The sequence below is a fragment of the Corticium candelabrum genome, chromosome 3 (genome assembly GCF_963422355.1).
Source record: "Corticium candelabrum chromosome 3, ooCorCand1.1, whole genome shotgun sequence".
NCBI classification, from domain to species: Eukaryota; Metazoa; Porifera; class Homoscleromorpha; order Homosclerophorida; family Plakinidae; genus Corticium; species Corticium candelabrum.
In genome coordinates this window covers 4,085,456-4,103,885 of record NC_085087.1, presented here as the reverse complement: position 1 = coordinate 4,103,885, position 18,430 = coordinate 4,085,456, and the positions used below count along the sequence as shown (strand labels likewise).

Genomic DNA, 18,430 nt, shown 5'->3' with positions numbered 1-18,430 from the left:
CCCATTATCGCAGGACACAGCAGCCCAACCGCAAGACTGAGCAGAGTACTCGACCACTACCTCCAACCAATTGTTACAACGTCAAAATCTTATGTCAGAGATTCAAAACAGTTTATCCAAATTTTAGACAAAACGACATTTCCAAGAGACATTCTATTAATTGCAGCAGACGTCACCAGCTTATATACAAGCATTCCACAGCAAGAAGGAATCAACGCAGTGTGCAAAGCAATGGACGGACATTACCATGACAGCTGGCTAACAGCGTTCACAAGGGAAGGTCTTCGCATCATATTAAAAGAAAATTACTTTCAATTCACCGACAAGTCATACAGACAAATACACGGCACGGCCATGGGGACGCCAGTGACCCCATCATTTGCAAATATTTTTATGACCGACCTGGAAACGACCTTCATGGCAAACGAGACAACCACACCGACTCACTGGTTCCGCTACATTGACGACATTTTCCTAACATGGACACAAGACCGAACGACATTAGACTCATTTATGAACAGACTGAATAATCATCATTGCGACATTAAATTCACTTGGACAACCAGCGACACAGAAACGACATTCCTCGACGTCGATCTATACAAAGGTAAACGATTTCAAGAAGACGGAACCCTGGATACAAAGACACACTATAAAACTACCAACACATTTCAATATTTACACAGTACAAGTTATCACCCTGGAACTACCAAAAAAAGTGTCTGCAACAGCGAGCTCATTAGATTCATACGCAATACTTCCGACAGAGACAACTATGAACAGCAGAAAACAGATCACTTCCGACACCTATCACAACGGGGCTATAAACCCCATCAACTAGAGAAGTGGACGAGAGACATTAATCATGACAGGAGACAAGAATATTTGAGAGACACTACCAAGAACACGTCAGCATGGAGACCAGTCTTCTCAACCCTGCTGCAGCCAGGAGCGCACCGAATCAAAGACGTAATAAAAAGACACTGGGAAATCATAGAGAACAACACTATACTCAATGACCTCTTCCCAACCAGACCGATAGTAGCTTACAGAAGAGGAAAAAACCTGGGACAATCACTGACCAGATCGAAAGTGAGAACAACAACAAAAGAAAACGAGAACGAGAACAGAGACATCGACACCCTCATGCAAGCATGCATGACGAGTCAACCTTAAGTATGACGCTGTAACATAATTAAAACTAACAAATAAGACTCAATACAGACTAGTTAGCAATTCATTATAGACTTTAGTACGACTGACTCTAGTCGCCTGAAGAAGCTGCATAGCGAAACGTCGCGACACAACCAGTTAGTACCGTTTCTATTCAGTTTATTCACATTATATTACATTATATTTCACAACTACTGTGCACTGTCTCTACCTCTATTCTACCGACATGTCTGCCTCCCAACCAACCTTCCGCACCAGGAGAGCAACCCGACAACAGGAACACAACGCACTCCCCGCACGTCCCGTCACTTCTCAACCGCCTCATGCACCAAAGAAGACACCTCCCACCATCACGAGAACGACAACGGTCGACAACAACCAATTACTTCCAACCGACACCTCGCCGTCGATCTTCGCGAGTACATTTGATATCCTGCCCGCACCATCTAACAACACAGAAACACGCCAACGAACTGCCGAACATGACGAAGAGAACGACTTACCGCCACCGACAAACGTCGCCAAGCCACAAACTGAACGGGTAATCCCCGCAGTACAGACAGACGAGCGAGGCGAGGCCACACCTCCAGACCCTAACACCACACAACGCAAATTACACCAAAAGCAAATCATCCTAACAAAGACGAACCACCACATCGAATTCTTAACGAAATGCAGCGACCAACAAACAACACCAACAGGACTACAAATACGCAAACTACCAAATATCACTCAAATGACGGATACCTTTATGGAAAACTGGGAGACCATCCTCAGAGACACTGAGTCAAAACTCATGCTACTCTCAATACAACATTTACAAGACACAAAGACACAACTGGAAAAAGAAATTACCGATCTACAACGACAACTAGACAACTTCTCCCACGACCTCGACACACAACAACAGACGGACCACCAAGAACAACAACAAAACAACACAGAATACATCAACAAACTGAAAGACGAACTAAACCAGAGACGATCAAAGAAACTAAACTACCTCAACAGGACAACCCGAAGCAGAACCATGACCAGAGGCACATACGACACAAGACGAAAACAACACCCCAATCACGTACCCCAACACCAGACACACGACAACAACAGACCTCCGGCACTCATGTCAATACGCATCCCCGACCAGCATCATAGACCCGAGACACAAGAACAACACCACCAACAACACAACCAACGACCGCAGAACTACCAACGACACCAACAACAACATGAACAACAACAACAACACAGACCAGAACAACAACAACACTACCAACACAACTCGAGAAATTACCACCAATGCCATCGATACCAACCAGAGCAGTACAACCAACACTACCAATATCAACCGAGACAACACTACGACCCCGCCCACAACGACGTCAAACAACAAATACATAACATCGCACAAACTCTACACTTCCTACAACAATCACTCCAACCACTACTCGAACAACATTTTTTATAGACGACACGCCCTCACAGCACCCACGACATCACAGCACACCTAACCCGCAAGTGGCAGCTCCTCACTGGCGACACCGGCACAGTCCGACGCCCCACAATCAACTTCCACTAATTTTCTTACAATACCAACAGACGGGTTTGAAACTCTGTTCGATATCTGACGGTGTTAGTGCAATCGAGGCACGTGTACTAATTCAAATTGTGAGACTACAGTACACTGTTACGGTAAGTTTAATTAGTTTAATCTAATTTAATTAATGAAACGACGATATCGTTACATACATAGCCATGTATGTAGCTGCCTTTTTGACAGAACTCGTTCAAATAAAAGTCTAAATGCAATGTTAGGCCACAAGAATACATTTAGCTTGTGTAAGGAGCGCGCGCATCAATTTATTGATTGGTGGGCGTTTTAAAAGAAATATTACATTTTAATTATATTACATTTTAATTATATTACATTTTAATTATATTACATTTTAATTATATTACATTTTAATTATATTACATTTTAATTATATTACATTTTAATTATATTACATTTTAATTATATTACATTTTAATTATGTTACATTTTAATTATATTACATTTTAATTACATTACATTTTAATTATATTACATTTTAATTATATTACATTTTAATTTTGAAAACTCTACGTTTGGGTTTGTAATACTTTTTGTTATATACTTAAGGTAGTTTGCTGTTGATGCCAAACAAATTTGTAGTCTTGTTTATGTAGTGTGTGATATGGAGATGGTGGGTGGAATGCAATAAATGATGTTGCAGATATTGTGGATTGCAAATAGACCTTTATTACATTTAGATATCATGACAATATTGCCTGTGCTGCACTCATTTCTGGTTCATTAGAGATCGAAGAAAGCAATGAAGTTTTTACGAGAAGCTATCTCAACATGGAAAAATGTTAAAAGTTGTGAACGAAAACTTTAAGACACTGTGACAGTTGTTATTGGTTTTCTAGAAACATCAAATACAAGTAGCAAACTGACATGGTCGATGAGAACACAATTTATACGTCTTGCATACAGATTGTTAAAAAAAGAATAATGTAATACAAAAAAATAAATAATAAAAAATACTAATATTTTAATAAAATAGTAAAAAATAATTAATTAAAATAAAAAAGTAAATAGTAAGAAATAATAATAAATAAAAAAATAAATAAATAGTAAAACAATAAAATTAAAAATGTGAAATAAGATTGTAGAACAGGGTGGATATTTAATTAATGGGATTTTCTTTGATTTGGCACAAGTTCAAGTCAGTCATCACCATTTTCATTGATATTATATGTTTGTTGTACACGTACTGATGTTTGGTGAATTTTGTATATGTTTTTAGATTTTATGCCTTACCTGTATGGCAAAACCATGCATTTCCAATTGAAGGTCTAATGGTCAGGATGCAATTTGACAAGACTTGTATGGTGTTGATAGTAGTTGTATACTAAAGCTTCTGTGAGTCTCAACAATAGATAAACAAACACCATGTTTTGTAGTTCTTGTATCTAGTTAATCACGGGTGTTTCAGCTCTGTGCTTTGCTTGATTTCAGGGAGAGATTCAATACACCGATGTGACTTTACTGGCAACGATCCTGCTGCTGCCGGCTATCGTCGTCTCCCAGATGACCCAATAAATTACTCATCTGTCATGATTCCACGGCAAAAAGTCATCGAAGCTGAACTCTAAGTTCATCAGCAGGTGCAGTCATATAACTAAACTTGCTTTTGGTATGGTAGCGGTAGTCTAACAGGAGCTTGCATTTCTTACTATTTTTAGCCGATAAGCTCGATCGCAGCTATGTCCCAGAGTAGTATATTTGATTGGACGCACGTTTTGATTGTTTGTGAGTGTATATGCACATTAGATGTAATGTTTTTCTTGTTAGCTTAATTAGCACATTTGGAATTATGATAAATGTTTATGGCGTAAACATGGATATGGTATGACGTCATGATCATGACGCTTTGATTGATAATAGTATGTGGGTAGTGTGTTTGTTTCAATTAAATTTTTGGTTGAAAGTTTGATGAATTATAATCAAAGCTGTTTTGTCTGCTTATGCGAGTGTGCATGCATGCTACAAAATAGTCTGTTGACATAACAACTTAGAATAACTCTCCGGTCACCTAATAATTAGAATTATTGTATTACTTTGGAAATACCAGTATTTAATTATGTGACCTGGTTTAGAGGGGACTACCCTTCAGTTACTCAAGGACAAGGAAACGCCGAGTGAGGTTGTAGTTGACAGGAGCATGCAGAACACACACACACACACACACACACACACACACACACACACACACACACACACACACACACACACACACACACACACACACACACACACACACACACACACACACACACACACACACACACACACACACACCACATCACACCACACCACACCACACCATCTCATTGTTCGGTCACTTCTGTAATCAGTAGACTTTATTGTCCTAATGATTCTGTTTGGATTTTGATAGTAGAACTGCATGTCTTTTCTATAACCAGGATCTCTTTGGCTGCTGCTCCATGTTTACAACACATAACAAGGCCTTAATTGTTTTGTGTTGTAAAAGTGCAACCAGTTGGGATACCCTGTAGGTCGGTCTGATCTGATAATTGCTTTGTCTCCTTTTCTTCCTCTTTTCTATTTGCATCCTTCTAACTTGAGTTGAAAGTTTTTCCTTTGTGGTTTTACAAATCAATTGGTTGCAGATCTGCAGGATGATCAGGCCTACGAGTCTGTTGTTGCTGGCGGTTAATTAGCCATCCATCAGGAATGTTACCAGGGTCACCACGAGGAAGAGTCAGCACCAGCCCTCCCCCCCCACACACACACACACACACACAAACACAAACAAACAGACAGACAAACACACAGTGAGACTGGTAGGTAGATGGCTTCACACAAATGTAGGGACGTTATGTCATTTTGCGATAAATTGTATTTTACCATAGGTTGAAATCTGTAATCATACAGTTTTCACTGGATAATAAATATCTCGCTAAACTCAAGTATATTACTGCCATCAAACCAATTAATTTAATTAACTTGTTCCACGCGTCACGTGTTTAGCACACAGCGCACACGCATGCCCTCCTACACCAACCTGGCGGTTTTTCGGTGGCATGCCATGATCTTTTCAGAATCTGTGACGATTGCGGAAAGTCAATCCAAGCGGAGCAGAGACAAATTGGAAGAGCTACGCCCAGGAGCATCATTGGCACCTACAACGTTCGGTTAGTTTCTTCATCAATGTACACGAGTCTTCTACTAATTTTTTACGATGCCAACAGACGGATTGGAAACTCTGTTCGATATCTGACGCTTTTAGTGCAATCGAGGCACGTGTACTAATTGTGAGACTACAGTACACTGTTACGGTATGTTTAATTAATTTAATCTAATTTAATTAATTAATCACACGACCTGTGACGATATCGTTACATACATAGCCATGTAGCCGCCTTTTGGACAGAGCACGTTCAAGTAAAAGTCTGAATACAATGTTAGGCCACAACAATAAATTTTTCTTGTATAAGGAGCGCACGCAGCAATTTATTGATTGGTGGGTGTTTTAAAAAATTATATTACATTTTAATTATATTACATTTTAATTATATTACATTTTAATTATATTACATTTTAATTATATTACATTTTAATTATATTACATTTTAATTATATTACATTTTAAATATATTACATTTTAGTTATATTACATTTTAATTATATTACATTTTAGTTATATTACATTTTAATTATATTACATTTTAATTATATTACATTTTAGTTATATTACATTTTAATTATATTACATTTTAGTTATATTACATTTTAATTATATTACATTTTAATTATATTACATTTTAATTATATTACATTTTAATTATATTACATTTTAATTATATTACATTTTAATTATATTACATTTTAATTATATTACATTTTAATTATATTATATTTTAGTTATATTACATTTTAATTATATTACATTTTAATTATATTATATTTTAATTATGTTACATTTTAATTATGTTACATTTTAATTATATTACATTTTAATTATATTACATTTTAATTATATTACATTTTAATTATATTACATTTTAATTATATTACATTTTAATTATATTACATTTTAATTATATTACAATTTAATTATATTACATTTTAATTATATTATATTTTAGTTATATTACATTTTAATTATATTACATTTTAATTATATTACATTTTAATTATATTACATTTTAATTATCTTACATTTTAATTATGTTACATTTTAATTATGTTACATTTTAATTATGTTACATTTTAATTATGTTACATTTTAATTATGTTACATTTTAATTATGTTACATTTTAATTATGTTACATTTTAATTATGTTACATTTTAATTATGTTACATTTTAATTATGTTACATTTTAATTATGTTACATTTTAATTATGTTACATTTTAATTATTATGTTACATTTTAATTATTATGTTACATTTTAATTATGTTACATTTTAATTATGTTACATTTTAATTATGTTACATTTTAATTATGTTACATTTTAGTTATATTATATTTTAGTTATATTACATTTTAATTATGTTACATTTTAATTATGTTACATTTTAATTATGTTACATTTTAATTATATTACATTTTAATTATATTACATTTTAATTATATTACATTTTAATTATGTTACATTTTAATTATGTTACATTTTAATTATGTTACATTTTAATTATGTTACATTTTAATTATGTTACATTTTAGTTATATTATATTTTAGTTATATTACATTTTAATTATATTACATTTTAATTATATTACATTTTAATTATCTTACATTTTAATTATGTTACATTTTAATTATGTTACATTTTAATTATGTTACATTTTAATTATGTTACATTTTAATTATATTACATTTTAATTATATTACATTTTAATTATATTGCATTTTAATTATATTAAATTTTAATTTTGAAAACTATACGTTTGAACTTGTAATACTTTTTGTTATATACTTAATGTTGTTCGCGTGTACAGTACGACTCAGAGGAATGCTGGTGGTACAATATTAAATAAATGAGGTATAATGGGTGTACATTTCTGTGCATTAAAAGTTGATATTAATAGTAAAATATATAATAGGCGCGCACGGATTTTTGAGCATCTCTGATCTCTTGTGGAACAAGTGATTTTATTTTTGTGGCGTTAGAGCTCAATTTTATTCTCAAATAAGGGAAAACCATTTTATGGGACCATGCAGTAACTGAGTGTGATGAACAGGTAATGCATGCAGCTGGTGTGACAAATTAATTTTATTTGTATGGACATGCACTGTCTGTTGGCCGGACAGTGCTGTTATAGTTCAAGCCATGACCTCTTGACCACTACAGCATTACTCTATTGGAGTTCATTTTAGATCCTCTCTTCTGTGATGTTTAACTTTTGTCAAACTCTTTCTACCTGACAGTGAGCGTATGGATGCTGACTTTGAACTGCCAGATCAGACCCTCGTTGAACAGTCGTTTGAATCCAAGTGCTCATGTAGTTGCAATGTAAACAGTGCTCAATGGTGATTGGTTGCAGTGAAGGCTCCTGTTCAGGTTGACTCACTAGGCTTGAAGCTGATTGATTTATTTGGATTTTGCTTTGTTCAATTTGATCCTGTCTCTAATTCTGCAATATCAGTCACGTCTGGTCAGGCACTGGGTGGTAGCATTTTTCTCTAAAAAGCATAACTAAAATATTTTAATATACTTTGGGTCTACTATCCGAAGAGTATGACAGTAAACAGATAAACATATCATTAGTAGGTGGTAGATTGACATAGCTAACAAAACATTTCAACAACTCAGTCTCAGTCTTTTCAGGAGGCTGAAGGAGAAGGGAATAGCGGAAGTACACCCCTCATGGTGAAGAACTAAAGATTTTTGCTGATTCGAGGTGTGAATATTTTACATTTTTTGTCTACTGATTGTGCTTTGGAATTCTAATACCTTGTCCATTGTGACTTACAAATTACAGCACGAATACTTACTTGATTTCTCTTGTTTTCCAAAGCAGCCCACAATTAAAGTTAGTTAATTTGCTCTCTGTTTGCTTGTGTTTTGAATGTTTCTGTGGATTTGTGTAAACTGTAGTTCATGCATTTGTACAAAGGTGTTCTTGCAATGATATGTTATAGAAGGTCGTCTCCTACTTTGTGATCGCTATTTAGCAGACTTTGTGATCAGGAACTACGTTACACTGATCAGTTCTCTGCTCAGACCGGGTTTCAGATTTTGCAATTAGTTTTTGTGGGTTTTTGCTCAAGGCTACCAAACCCAACAAAACACTACTGAGGTCATGTGGGTTATGGGGCATAGTTATTGTTTTAGTGCCATGATTTTGTCTGATATGCTAAAGAACTCGCTGTACTACTTTGACTCTAGAGACACGGGAAATAAACAGAACTTTCAAACTTAACATTGGCCATCAGAGCAGCCATCATAATATCTTTCCAAATGAAATGCAAGCAAACTGAAGGCCGCACTCAACACACAGGCATGTTTTCATGCTAAATCCGGGGATCTGTTTTTGTCTGTCAGTTGTCTGTCTGCTTGTCTGAATGTATGTCTGTCTTTTGTTTGTCTGGTTGTGTTGTCTGGCTGTCTCTTTCATATATATTTTTTATAAATGGTCACTGTGTGTACATTGCTGTATGTACAAGCAAGACTAGCTAGACGACTACCTAGAAGTTCAGGGCCTTCAATGACTGTCTGCATATTTTTTTGTTTGGTCCATTGTCTGCCTGTCTTTCTAACCTGCCTGCCAGTCATCGAATACGTCGTTTTCTCTTACTAGCACTTGCATGAGGCAATGAGGCAGTTGCCTCGCTACTAAAATAGGCGTGGTCTTGTCCCGTTTCTGTCGCGTGCTTGCAGGATGACCAAGCCTCCAGCAAAACAAGAAGGCAGACTACAACTCAGCAGCTGCTTCTCTCAGGGTAATTATTCGAGATATTGTGTAGTTAGTTAGTGGCTATCTGTGTGTATTTCACGTGTTGATAGTGTGAACTGCAATTTATCTTTGACGTCATTGTGCACTAGAGGACAAATTGTTGATATTAATAATTACATTTATTTGTCAATCGCAAAATTTATATCAACCTGCCTCGGTTAAAAATAGTCCTGGCTACACCATTGATTACGTCCCAGACTCTCTCGCACTTGTCTTGTCCGGTGCACGTATATCGCGCCTGGAATTTTCATACGGGCACCGGACAAGACTAGCGCGAGAGAGTCTGGGGACGAGGCTAGCTTAGAACGCGTGCAGCATGGTTACACAAGCGAGTTTTCGTACGGTAAACCATACGAGAGCGAGAAAAGTATTGGTTGCGAGACTGGAACGGCATTTTACAGAGATAGAAGAAAATCCTAAAAATCGGTCTAATTAGATAATTGAACAGCAGCGAGCTGTCTCAACTATTTTTATGGTTTCTACGAGACAGTGTTTATTCTATACGCGTTTGCTCAAAACACGGTTAATTTCGTGCAATTGTAACATTCGCTCCGTCGCTTGACGAACGGGATGATTCTAAGTTAGACTACAGACGTGTGGTCACGTGAATAGGCGTATCGTTTAATTAGTAAAGGCTAAGGCACCTCGTTACACCTACGCTTGACATACACCTTCAATATTGCACACGATTGGTGCGACTCTAGACGTACAGAAAAAGAAATGACTAACTAGATTAACAAGTAAAGGCGCCTAGCGCACGTTCTGCAGGAGCGTAGTCTACAGGCGCTCTAGGTACCGTTCATGATGGAAGGCAGAGGTCGTCGGTTGTGGTTGCTGTCTGTGTTCCTTGTCGGACTGAGTACTATTAGCTATCGCGTCATATACATTGGTGTATGGAAGAGTTTTCATGCCCGACAACCTTGTGCAACTCTATGGGAAAGGGTTGGTTGTCGATCAAAGTATCCAATACTTCGCTGTATGCCACATCAGAGAAGTCCAGAGGAACGACACCACGACACGGTTGTGACGACGTTCGACTCTCTGTTATATCTCGATGCTTGTCGTCATGACACTTGTTCTCTAGTTGGCTCATCCGGGAATTTGAGAAATTATTTGCACGGGAAACTGATTGACAAAAGCGACGTCGTCATTCGTGTCAACAATCCACCAATCAGAGGATACGAGGATTATGTGGGGACACGCCCAGCTGATATATTAATATTTAATGATCATATTGCCAATTGCTTTGGTAACAGCACTCATCCAACTCTGTATATCCGTTCTACAGACAACGCTTTGACGAAAAATGGAGGCGTTATTAAGAAATGTCAAGCACATTGGGTTGCACCTTTGTACTCCTTCTCCAGGTTTATTCAACAGCAAACACGGGCTGCATTGCTGTATTATGCTGAGAGGTTTCCTTCTACACGCCTCTCCATTCATGCTACCAGTGGTTTGAAAGCCGTCCTGTTTAGCATGATGATATGCAGGCAGGTTGTGCTGTTTGGATTTGGAATGCAAGGAGCGAAGACGTGGCATTATTATCCTCCTTACTCGAACTACACACCTTCTCACCACGACATATCTATAGAAACAAGAATAATACAAGACCTAGCGAATGGAACGTTTAGAAGTAGTCTAGCTGATTTTCGAGATGACACGTTTGGCAAACTAAATATTACATTGTTGGGGTATTGACGAATAAAAGTTGATTATGATAACATCAGACAGCAAAAGCAAGAATTGAGATTACTCTACAAGTCCATGCAGTTTATCCGGTCAGTAGTGGACCAGGATTTACCTAAACGAGAGGCCTAACTGTCTATTTCCCGTAAGTGTAAGGAAGTAGAGGTCACACCAGGTGTGCTCATTAGAGCACTAAGAGCTGCTCCAGTTGGACCATGTTACACCAATTATCTTAGATGGTTCCAGTTGCTGATCCGTTGGTCTTACAAGATAATTGGATAATAACCATTGCTTTGGTTATGGTCATTATCTTTGATATGCAATATTTTTTGACTTTGATATGCAAATATCTTTGATTTTGCATATCTTTGATATGCAAAAGTATTATCCCTCCGTTTCGTTTGTAGGAAAGGCTTAGATAATTTGATAAACAGAAATACCTGACCTAGCTGTTTCTTAGCCTCGGCCTCCCAGATCCGTGTAGCGCCGATTCAAAATCCTCCCTGAATCGGCGCTACACGGGTCTGGGAGGCCGAGGCTAGCGGTTTCTAACGATACCGAGATCATCGCGATAGTCCAAAAACAGTGGAGATATTGATGATTTTCAAAGTTCACACTTATGGGGAACAGACAGTAGTCTAGAAAAATAATGACACGCCCACGCATTCCAGAAAATGCAATATTTTGAGCAAGCATGATCTTAACTGCATTATTTTGTTGCCAATTTCTAGCTTGCATGCGTGGCAACTTGGTACCAACTTGGTACATGTACAGTACTGTGCAAGACAGTGTGTACTGCGTGCATGCGTATGTTGGCTTAGAGTGCATGAGAGCTCCGCAAAATTGCGGAGCTCACATGTACTCTAAACTAGATATTACTACAGAGAACGAAAGAAGGACCGCTCGCCTGAATCCGCCACTGCCGGTGGTCTGCATGGAGATCCACACTGGTTTGGTATGTTTTTTACTTCACCGCGCTTTCTGTTTTCTTCCCGAGTGACTGCTCATCTGTTCTTGGAAGCTTATCACAAGTGCATGCCTTTTTATTCGGTCTTTCTGGTAGATCTTCCGTGCCTTCACTGGTTGTCACTGCGTCTCGTCATCCTAATGTAAGCTAGCTTGATTGCTAGAAAGACGGTGAGACGGTATAGCGTTTTCGATTGCTAGAAGGATGGTGAGACGGTATAGCGTTTTCGATCGCTAATCGTGGCTTAATCTGGGGCTCATTTCTGTATTCTCCACCAGCTAACCCGGTTGAGGTTGTGCAGATATGAGGTTCTGGACTTCTACTGGGTGAGGTAGCATTTTATTTATGTCTTCAACCAGAATCAGTGGAGCTCAACCAACATCAACCGGATTAGCTGGTGGAGAATAAACAAGTGCGCGTAGGAATGGCATTTAGGTTGGGGGACCAATTGCAACCTGGATGCAGGAGCGTAGCGTGACCTCTAGAAATGGGGGGAGGGGAGGGATAAACTTCACAATGCTACGGTACTCACACACTTTTGTTGTCTTGTAATTGACCGATACGGTAGAATTAGTGGTAGATCCAGACTGGAAAAAAGGTGGCGTATATATTCCACAATTTTTTGACTACGCCTACAAATGATGGGGTCCGGTTTAGCCCATGCCACGACGCCCCTGCTGGATGCCATTATTGGAGCTACTCGTTTTCTTGCACTGGTAGCTCGTTTTTTTCACGATGATCTATTCTATATATATATATATATATATATAGTGACGATTTAGGCTGCTGATTGGTGGCTATGGCCCCCGTGGTTCCTACGCCTTTGTTGATGTCGTCTGACTACCGCTTCATTTGTCAGGTGGACACGAAATGAAACAGGTCCAGTCCTCTCCAGTATTGCACTTTTTGACCATCTTGGAAAGACCCTACTGCAATTCGCACATGGACACCTTGTCCGACCTCGAACAGCCGATCTTTGCACAACTTGCCATGGTCTCGATCCTGCATGTTGTGGTTATTTCCGTATTGTTTTCTGAACCAAATCTGGACGCAAGAGATCAAGCGACTTCACTGCCTACTTCCCATGAAGATAAATTCTGGAGCTTCTTCCTGTTGATACTCTGCATTTACTTCTTCCTGTTGATACTCTCTATCAAGAGCAACTCTGCATGGACCTTCTTCCTATTGTTGCATGAGGTGTCAGACGGTAATGAAATAAGAAGCGACTCTCGAGTGAACCATACCCTTTGCCATTTTCTTCACCCTTCGTTGAAGGCTGAACCGCTCGTTTCGCTAGGTCATTTAGAAGCAGGGCAATACGGAGCAAACGTCACGTCTCTGTTCCCCTTTATCAGCTCATGCATGCAAAGTCTAGTCTTCTCTCGTGAGTACCGATCCGCTGTCAGTGACTATCAAATTATGTAGACATTGTGTTGAAACAAGTTTTGTAATATTTTCAGTAGCACATGCTGTTGTACTAAATCCTAGGGCTATAGAGTTAGCTATAGGCTTAGGTCTTCATAGGGTGGATTTCCAACCATTTGCAAAACGCGTCAACCACGACGCAAAAGCACTGGCCCAAAAGGACAACGAAGTCAATGTGTAGTCTAGCCCATGGTCGTTCGAGCTTCACCTAGCGTGTAGCGGCCTTAATTACGGTGGTGCATTCCGGTGAGCCTGCATGGTCATGCGGTTGACGAATCCGCTTCAACTTCTGATTTAAGTTAGACCATGCACTAAAGGTAGCTCCGTGCTTATTCTTTTATTCGGGAGCATCTTTGGTGTGCTATGTGTAATCCTTTAGGACTCTCTCTTTTTGTCTGCCGTGCGCGGCACAACTGCACTGTACTCTATAGTTGCCCAAACCATGCAACCTTCTAACATGAGTAATTCGTTACGTTGATCGATTTCAGTATGGCTGTGAAGCTGCATGGATCATCCGGCTTCTTCGGCCAACCGCTGAGGATGTGGTGCAACGATTTCAATAGAGTGGGATCTCTTTTCGCGCAACAGCGAATCTGCGAGGGCGGTGACCGGCTCCCAATTCCAAGATGTGCACAGACAATATACCGCTTTATACGGGTCGTACGTCCAACCTATATAGAAATGCTTGTGTAGGTAAACATCTCAAAGCACCCGCAGTCGCATTATCCATTCTTTACGCTAAACTATAGTGTACGGATACTTCGCCAGTATCAAGGCCCAACGTTGCATTCTTTCTGACGCCATAACAGGCACACTTTCCCCCTCACAACATTACCAGGGGTTTGTGGTCTAATTCTTGCCCACATGCAGAGGTATTGACGGAAACCGTCTATATAGTACGAGTACCAACTACGACATCAGCTGGACAACGTCCTTAGGCTGAGGCTAGTCTTTATCGCCTGTATACCCTTTGCCATTGGGATGAAGCCCACAGCATCAATCCGATGGCCTAGAATCTGATGATTCACTTCTTTTTTAATTACATGCATGTTTCTCCAAAGTTTATCGTAATCCAGCGTTGCAACATCCTAAGCAGACCGCGTTTAGTTGTAGATGCTCCTTGGTGGACCATACCATGCAGGAAAGCCTTGACAAGTTGTGGCGTGGCGCTGCTACATGATGCCCCAAACGACAGTCGCTTGTACCTAATAAACCCCAAGTGTGTGTTGATTACAACCTACTCTTTGGATTGTTCTTTTAAGGCTACCAGCTAATACGCCTGACTCAGGTCTAGTATAGTCCTCGCGCGGAAGGACCACCGTGTCAGGCTAAATCGTTTGGCCCTCAGACAAGCTTGCATGCGAATATGCATGACTTCTATGCGGGGCAATGGGTTATAGCTATCACGTTCATCCTCGTTATCAAAAGTCATTCTTGTAGTCCCCACAAATTCTCGCTGTACTGCAGGTATCGTTCTGTTTCGTTACTGGCACTGTGCGTGCTGCTCATTTCGAGAGGATTAGAGGGTCTATAACACTATCCTCTTGTAATCTCCTCGACTCTGCCTCGACTTTCATCTTGCATGCCTAGCTCTGCGGCTTTATTGGGAGAAGTTCTTTTCTTCCAACAGAAACGCTAATTGTGTAGCATCAATGACAATCCTCCAACAAATGTGGGCTCTTCCCTTCTAAGGCCTTTTCACCCTTGGAGCGCATCAAACCGCATTCAATCCACTTCGCTGCGAGCTGTTGTGAATTAGAAGCACATTGATTGCGTATTGATCCAATACAACGTCATAAACACGCCTACCCGTGAACGTGTGTCAGAACCTGCGGTCATCATGACTGCCAGTAGCGAAGATAGTCCTGTAATGTCTCTGCTTACAGAATCTACACCATAAACACAGGATAGAGAAGGAACGTAGATCTACTGCTGTCTACCGACATGGAGAGCTGCGTGTGTAGGCGTGATGCCACGTTGTGGCAGTAAGTTACTGCCACGCCTCGTTCGTAACACAAAGAAGGGGCGGCGAACAAAGCGTCTTGCACATTAATCAAACATATGTCAACGCTTATCGAGGCACAAGCAATAGCGACTAAGTAAATTACCACCCTACAACATACGCACTACTACGTATACGAGACAGGTGAAGAAGATCACAACGACTAGTGCACTATACTCATAGCGCCTTAATTAAAGAGAAGTGGTGGGTGTGAACGGTTTATTGAGATGAGGAGGAGTGCTCAACGGTTGAAGGAGCTGTCGTTCCTGTTCATGATAATCGGACTGACTACTATCACCTATTTCGTCATCTACATTCGTGTGATAGGGACCCCTCATGGTATACACAAGGAGAAGATAAAGAGACTCAAGTTTCAGAGATTGCGTGATCGACTAGGCTGCATATCTCTATGGGAGCAGGTCGGTTGTCGATCAAAATATTCAATACTTCGTTGTGCGCGTAGTAAGAGGAGTCCAGACGAACGTCACTATGACTCGTTCGTGACGACATTTGAATCTCTCGTGTATCTAAATGCGTGTCGACATGACACTTGCTCTCTGGTAGGTTCTTCCGGAAATTTGAGAAATCATCGCTATGGGAAACTGATAGATGCAAGCAACATCGTCATTCGTATCAACAATCCACCAATCAAGGGATATGAGGAATATGCTGGGACACGCCCAGCTGATATATCCATAGTTAATGATCATTCAAATTGCTTTAATAGCACCACTCATCCTACTCTGTATATTCGTTCTAAGGACAATGCTTTGACAAAGGATCAAGGCGTTATTGGAGTATGTCAAGCACATCGGATTGCATCTCTGTACTCTCTGTCCAGGTTTATTCAACGTGAGTCACGGAAAGCGTTGCATGTTTATGCTCAGAGGTATAACGTACAGACGACCGTCGTTCGTTCTGCAGGCAACTATGTTCATGCTACGAGCGGTTTGAAAGCCCTCATTTTTAGCATGATGATATGCAAGCAGGTTCTCTTGTTTGGATTTGGAATGCAAGGAACGAACAGTTGGCATTATTATCCTCCTTACTCGAACTATACACCTCTTCATCACGAGATGTCTTTGGAATCAAGAATAATACAAGACCTTGCAAATGGAACGTTTGGCAGTAGTACAGCTGATTTTCGAAACGAAATATTTGGCAAAGTAAATGTTACGTTCTTGGGGTATTGAATACTTCTTGTAGTAGAGAGAGATAGTGCTTGATTATGTTATCGTTTGAGAAAACATTGTGAGAATACAAAATTCAATTTTGGCATCAGTGTTGTACTGAGGTGACTGTTGAGTGATCTTCTACTGGCTTGTTTGTATGCCTGCCTGCCTGCTTCTCTGTCTCTGTTGTCTGTCTATTTGTCTGTGTGTCTGCCTGCCTGTTTGTCTGTCTGTGTCTGCCTGTCTGTCTGTCTGTCTGTGTCTGCCTGTCTGTCTGTCTGTCTGTCTGTCTGTCTGTCTGTCTGTGTCTGTCTGTCTGTCTGTCTGTCTGTCTGTCTGTCTGTCTGTCTGTCTGTCTGTCTGTCTGTCTGTCTGTCTGTCTGTCTGTGCTAAGGTATTTCACTATTGATAAAGAACTTTAACTCTACATGAAAGTGAAGCTAAATAGCATCCCACATAGGACAGTCTGATACAAAAGCATAGTGTAGGAAACAACAACAGCAACTGATGCATAGAGTTCTGAATGTCTAGTTCAGTGTCATCCCAGTCTTCTTTCCTTGTCTCAGAGATTGCTCTCAATTTTCCCGTGATGTCTGTCTGTCTGTCTGTCTGTCTATCTGTCTGTCTATGCTGCAAAAGTAAGAGAGGAGAAGAAACTAAAGAAATACTCAGGAGAGGTCCTGCATGGTGGTTTATCATCCAAGTGTGTTCCACTAGTCTTTGAACATTTTGGTTTGTGGGGCTCGCACGCACACAAGTTTTTGTCTCATATATCTAGGCAAAGCTACAATACCACTCATGCACATCCTTTTAACAGCGCTCAACGTTTTAAGGCATTCTGGAGAAAGCAATTTTCCATCATTCTTCAGAGATGCAACGCCAGAGTGATTTCGAGGAAGCTGTCGAGATTTTCATGCAGTACAAACGACAGTGACATAATGTTTGACTGCAATGTTGTAGGCCAAGTCCATTAATGTGTTATAATTTGCTTAGTTATGAAGGACTGGTAGATATTTGAAAGTTTCCTGTACATACGTAGAGTTTTGATGATAATAAATGAATCTGTCTGTCCGTCTGTCCGTCTGTCTGTCGAGGAAGCTGTCGAGATTTTCATGCAGTACAAACGACAGTGACATAATGTTTGACTGCAATGTTGTAGGCCAAGTCCATTAATGTGTTATAATTTGCTTAGTTATGAAGGACTGGTAGATATTTGAAAGTTTCCTGTACATACGTAGAGTTTTGATGATAATAAATGAATCTGTCTGTCTGTCTGTCTGTCTGTCTGTCTCTCTGTTATATGCATCGAGTCTGAGAATTGCCCTGATACTTTATGTACAATGCATCAGGAGAATCAAGCACAGAGTTGGACGTGAGCATGGGTCACCTTGAAGCAAGGGCATTTTAAACAGAGCGTTCGAAGAGGCAGGCTGTGCAGCTGAGAGACGTGAGATGAAAAAGAAATGCAGATATGAAGCTCTGTCAGTTCAG

The 18,430-nt window shown here is 39.4% G+C and overlaps 2 protein-coding genes and 2 long non-coding RNA genes across 4 annotated transcripts; 3 read left to right on the top strand and 1 right to left on the bottom strand.

Moving 5' to 3' along the window:
* Positions 1 to 438: 438 nt before the first annotated feature.
* On the bottom strand, positions 439 to 714 carry LOC134176814 (uncharacterized). The gene is made up of 3 exons (XR_009969367.1): positions 690 to 714; positions 544 to 633; positions 439 to 474 (listed from the first exon to the last, which is right to left on the bottom strand). It is a non-coding gene; the product is annotated as an uncharacterized LOC134176814 (long non-coding RNA).
* A 6,992-nt stretch (positions 715 to 7,706) lies between these two features.
* On the top strand, positions 7,707 to 9,203 carry LOC134177374 (uncharacterized). Its single transcript, XR_009969485.1, has 4 exons — positions 7,707 to 7,772; positions 7,834 to 7,971; positions 8,559 to 8,631; positions 8,713 to 9,203. It is a non-coding gene; the product is annotated as an uncharacterized LOC134177374 (long non-coding RNA).
* Positions 9,204 to 10,504: 1,301 nt separating this feature from the next.
* Positions 10,505 to 11,533, top strand: LOC134177419 (uncharacterized). Its single transcript, XM_062644194.1, has one exon. The coding sequence runs from the start codon at positions 10,666 to 10,668 to the stop codon at positions 11,383 to 11,385; it is 720 nt and encodes a 239-aa protein (XP_062500178.1). The 5' UTR covers positions 10,505 to 10,665; the 3' UTR covers positions 11,386 to 11,533.
* Positions 11,534 to 15,917: 4,384 nt separating this feature from the next.
* On the top strand, positions 15,918 to 17,105 carry LOC134177435 (uncharacterized). The gene is made up of 2 exons (XM_062644214.1): positions 15,918 to 16,619; positions 16,692 to 17,105. The coding sequence occupies exons 1-2, from the start codon at positions 15,995 to 15,997 to the stop codon at positions 16,958 to 16,960; spliced, it is 894 nt and encodes a 297-aa protein (XP_062500198.1). The 5' UTR covers positions 15,918 to 15,994; the 3' UTR covers positions 16,961 to 17,105.
* The last annotated feature ends 1,325 nt before the right edge of the window (positions 17,106 to 18,430 follow it).

What these genes read in the sequence shown, in the direction of transcription:
- LOC134177419 (XM_062644194.1), top strand. Translation starts at nt 10,666, where the DNA reads ATGCCACATCAGAGAAGTCCAGAGGAACGACACCACGACACGGTTGTG.
- LOC134177435 (XM_062644214.1), top strand. Translation starts at nt 15,995, where the DNA reads ATGAGGAGGAGTGCTCAACGGTTGAAGGAGCTGTCGTTCCTGTTCATG. An exon ending in TCTGTCCAGGTTTATTCAAC is followed by an intron (nt 16,620 to 16,691) that starts GTGAGTCACGGA and finishes TTCGTTCTGCAG; the next exon opens with GCAACTATGTTCATGCTACG.